Source organism: Palaemon carinicauda, chromosome 25, assembly GCF_036898095.1.
Source record: "Palaemon carinicauda isolate YSFRI2023 chromosome 25, ASM3689809v2, whole genome shotgun sequence".
Lineage (NCBI taxonomy): Eukaryota > Metazoa > Arthropoda > Malacostraca > Decapoda > Palaemonidae > Palaemon > Palaemon carinicauda.
In genome coordinates this window covers 80,655,525-80,660,524 of record NC_090749.1, presented here as the reverse complement: position 1 = coordinate 80,660,524, position 5,000 = coordinate 80,655,525, and the positions used below count along the sequence as shown (strand labels likewise).

General features: G+C 37.6%; 1 protein-coding gene and 1 pseudogene across 1 annotated transcript in view; both read right to left on the bottom strand.

The window, feature by feature from the left end:
• The window catches only part of LOC137619101 (uncharacterized), a 3,424-nt gene extending 887 nt beyond the window's left edge, over positions 1-2,537 (bottom strand). The window contains exons 1-3 of the mRNA XM_068349292.1: positions 2,372-2,537; positions 1,556-1,660; positions 1-887 (exon numbers count right to left, since the gene is read on the bottom strand). The exon at positions 1-887 is cut by the window's left edge and continues 887 nt beyond it. Coding sequence (XP_068205393.1) covers positions 1-887; positions 1,556-1,660; positions 2,372-2,537 — 1,158 coding nt within the window. The remainder of the gene's footprint in view (positions 888-1,555; positions 1,661-2,371) is intronic.
• A 733-nt stretch (positions 2,538-3,270) lies between these two features.
• The window catches only part of LOC137619100 (neuroligin-2-like), an 11,406-nt pseudogene continuing 9,676 nt past the window's right edge, over positions 3,271-5,000 (bottom strand).

Below are 5,000 nucleotides of genomic sequence, written 5' to 3'. Positions count from 1 at the left end.
ATCCTTCGGAGAATAACTTGTAACTGGTTGGCCTACGTTGGGTGAATAATTTTGGACGAGTTGATTCTCTTTTGTTGAATACGTAGGGACGAGTTGACCATCGACTGGTGAATATGTAGAGACAAGTTGACCATCATTAGGAGATGTGTAGGAAGCCACAGGCTGCTTGAGCATTGTAACTGTTAATATATTTTCTTTTGGTTCGTGTAGCGTTTGCGTATTCGTAATGGTGTCTTGCGTATCTGGAGAGATCCTATTGGATGTTACGCCAGTCATATCATCTATAGTTTGTACGCTACTAATGAAGTCTAGCGGCCAGTCGTGCTGGGCCTCCTCTTGAAAGGCTGTGGCCAGGTTGCTACGCCTTGTGATAGAAGGCCTCAGGGTTCCATAATGCAACTGGACATCATTCCCGCTGTCAATATTCGCGTCCTGCGAGCCTTTGGCGATGCTCCGGCGGTATGCCTTATGTCGATAATAAACAATAGTAAGAACCAGGATATTTAGGATTAGCAAAGAGCAGGCAATGGCCACTGTCACGCTCATTGCAGTCGTATAGGGGAAATCCTTCCCTATTTGACTCAGCATATCCAAATTAGCTGATTCACTGACTTGGTTTTTGTTAGCCTTAGCTACAATTGTCAAGTTATGGGGTGTATTTGTTGGGCCAGTGAAGGTTGGAGTGATCGTGCTAGACAGAAAGCCATCTGTTAAATTATACTGACCTGTTGATTTAAGGTATAAACCAGACTGGAGATCAGTTGGTAATCTGGGAAAGTTTTTATCTGGGCCGTACCGAGAACCCACTTGTTCCAGACCAGGTAGTAGCCATGACCACAAGGCTACTTTTCCAGCACGGTAGTGGTCACCTACATAGTTCTGTGTTCCTAGAATGAATAGACATATATAAATAACTAAAAGTAATCATGTAAAAAAGAGGATACGATATCAATAGAAGATATATTCCTTGAATATAAGATATATGGTTTTGACCTCTTGTTGTTATGAATGAATATTTTTATTAAATTATCACCAAGTACGAGTTGTATGTTACAGCTTCATAAGCAATTACAAATACAACCCAAACACTTGAATTTACCTAAGGAAAGTTGATGATTAGAATGATATCATATAATTTTAGATGCACTTTCATTTATTTGATTAAAACCATCACCAGTTAAATATTAGTATATGTTAAGGTTCTATAGTTTTTTTTAGGTATATTGAAGTAGTTATGTTTAGATAAAAGATATTCATAGGAGTTGGGTTATTGAAGAGAGAGAGAGAGAGAGAGAGAGAGAGAGAGAGAGAGAGGAGAGAGAGAGAGAGAGAGAGAGAGAGAGAGAGAGAGAGAGAGAGGAAAAAAATGTTAAAATCTAGAGAAGAAAGTGATTATTTATTAATATATAAGTTATCAGATAGAAATAAAATTATTCTAAAAACAGGAATGAATGTACTTTAATGACCTAAGATTATATATATCTAGAAAATATTGAAATTCATTGTATCATTATATCTCTGAGTGAAAACAGCCCCACAAAAATAGGAAGCTCACCTATTTGAAAGTATTTCTGATAGACTGGATCATATTTGGGCCATATCTGCTCTTCAGAAGTTATGTCGTTTGCACTCTCGGAGATCTTAGCTGTGAAGACTGTGTCTGTTAGATGTCTGTAATATGAGCATAGAGTTTTGAAATGATGCCAAATGTAAAATTAATTGATTTTTGGTATCAACGATATAAACACTACAGTAATATATATATATATATATATATATATATATATATATATATATATATATATATATATATATATATATATATATATATATATATATATATTTACACATATATCCTTATCCATATAACAAGGCACTTCCCCTAATATTGGGGGTTAGCCGACATCAAAAAAATAAAAAAAAAGGGGGACCGTTCCTCTTTACGCTCCTCCTAGCCCGACGAGGGACTCAACCGAGTTCAGCAGGTACTACTAGGGTGCCACAGCTCACCCTCCCCCGTTATCCAATACAGATGAAGCTTCATAACACTGAATTACCTATTGCTGCTACCTCCGCAGTCATCCCAGGCGACCAGAGGAAGCAGCAAGGCCTACAGGAACTGTGTCACAATCACTCGCCATTCATTCCTATTTCTAGCACGCTCTCTTGCGTCTCTCCTATTTATCTTCCTATCATCCAGAGCTCTCTTCACTCCATCCATCCACCCAAACCTTGACCTTCCTCTTGTACTTCTCCCATCAACTCTTGCATTCATCACCTTCTTTAGCAGACAGCCATTTTCCATTCTCTCGACATGGCCATACCACATCAACACAATCATATCCACTCTAGCTGCTAAATCATTTCTTACATCCGTTCTCACCCTCTTCTCGAGGTACACCAGCCATGCTCTTCAGACACTTCATCTCAAACACATTCAATTTCTTTCTACCCTTCACTTTCACTTCCCACAACTCCGATCCATAGATCACAGTTAGTACAACCATTTCCTCATTCAAAACTCTCTTTACAATCATGCCCAATCCTCTATTCTTTACCACTCCCTTCACTGCCCCCAATACTTTGTATCCTTCATTCCCTCTCTGACGTACATCTGCTTCCACTCAACAATTTGCTGCAACAACAGACCACATGTACTTAAACTGATCCACCTCCTCAAGTAACTCTCCATTAAGATATGACATTCAACCTCGCACCACCTCCCCTTCTCGTACAACTCATAACCTTATTTTTACCCACATTAACTCTCAACTTCCTTCTCTCACATATCCTTACAAATTCTATCAATAATTGGCCAAGCTTCTCTTCTGAGTCTGCAACCAGTACAGTAACATCCGTAAACAACAACTGATTTACCTCCCATTCATGATCATTCTCGCCTATCAGGTTCAATCCTCGTCCAAGCACTCAAGAATTCTCCTCTCTCACCACTCCATCTACATACAAGTTAAACAACCATGGCGACATCACACATACCTGTCTCAGCCCCACTCGCACCGGAAACCAATTGCTCACTTCATTTCCTATCCTAACATACACCTTACGACCTTTGTAGAAACTTTTCACTGCTTGCAAAAACCTTCCACTAATTCTATATGACCTCATCACATTCCACATCACTTATGCTTTCTCCAGATCCATATATGCAACATACACCTCCTCACCTTTTGCTAAATATTTCCCACATATCAGCCTAACTGTAAAAATCTGATTCATACATCCCCTGCCTCTTCTAAAACCACATTGTACTCACCCTAATTTTATGAAATTACTCCACATTGATATGAACGATTTGCTGAGTGTGACATCCATCTTAGTGAAGTTATAACTTGAGGCCATAGGTCCAAGAGCGCCCAGAGGACCACCAAAGACGTAGGCCAGCTCGTTCAGGAGAAGACTCTGGTTTCCAGACTTTTCGAAAGATAATTAATTTTGTTTTAAAGCTTTATTCTAATAATTACTGAACTGAAAAATAATAATTTGAATAAAGATGGTATAGAAGGTTTTATTTATAGCATTATTCTTTTATTGATATTTATCATTTCATATTTTCATAAATTTAATTTGTATGATTTGGATATACCTATCTCTAATCTATGGATGATATTAAAAAACTTTCTGTAGATTATTAAAGATTCTCAATAGTAAAATATACCCTATTATCTATTTCATATATAAATTCAATCTATCCATATCGACGTACATCTGAAACTTCTTCCTCCAACACGTAGAGATAAGATGATCGGGAAGTCGTATAGAGCTGCTTGGCAAGATCTGCCATCGGCGAGACGATATTCGCATCGTGAAGGCCTTGGCCGGTTAAGTCCCTGATGCTGATTGGTCGATGGAGGGATCTCGACCAATCAGTGTACTCGGCTGTGATGGCTAATATTATTTCCTGTGGGGAGATGAATATACTCTTGTGCGGTTCACTTTTATTCAATAAATGGTATAGTTTATATATGTGTGTAGCCCAGGTACTAATAATAATAATAATAATAATAATAATAATAATAATAATAGTAATAATAATAATTCCCACCTGCAGATTATAGCGATAGTTACTGACGACGTAGGATCTCAGTAGATCCTCCCTATAGTCAGCATCGAATCCTTCCTGGACTTCTTACTGACTCAAGATGTCAAGGAGGTTGGCAGCTGTCATTCCTAGAAGGAGGTCAACTGGAGTTCGACCTTCCTTGCCTTTGAATTCAAGAGGAAGAGTAAGAATTTTCTCATTTTCTTCTTATAGTTGAGTGATTAAGAATTTCACTGGTATAGATAAATGGAGATATTTAGGATACACGAATAAGTACTTGGGTGCAAGTAAACTTTTTTTTTACTTTAGAAATTAGGAATTTTATTCTGTTTAAACGTATGTATTCTTTTTGCAAGGATTTCAGTTCATAACTGTATATATCTGTGTATATAAATGACAACAGCAACAACAACAACAACAAAAGCCGCTGTGTCTAGAACTCTGCAGGACATTAGCCACATCCATATCCTTATTGATGGTTTAGCTAGTTTTCATCACCACGCTTGCCAGCTGCAGATTGGTGATGGTGGGAGATTTATGTCTGATTGCTCACAGCAAACAGCTATTATGGGTAGCCCTAGTAGAGTTTTGCTGATCATTGTGATACACTAAACCTTTCCTTATGTTAAGGTATCCCACTCACAAAGGGAGGTGTATCTATATCTACAGGTTTCAGCTGTATTAGCATTTATAATGAATAAAATGTTTTTGCTTATGAGTTAACATTAACATATCAAATCCAGCTACGAAAATTCAGAAGTTAAACTCACCCATTTTGCTCTGATGATTTTTCCAGTCAGGTTTGATAGTGACACCATCAATGCTGGGGCCAACAGCCACTTGGAACTTGGATGTCTTTAGGTGAACCTTTAAGAACATTAGGTTAATCTTATTTCCTTTCATAAAAGTTATATTTTTCCTAAATTATAAAAGTTATGTA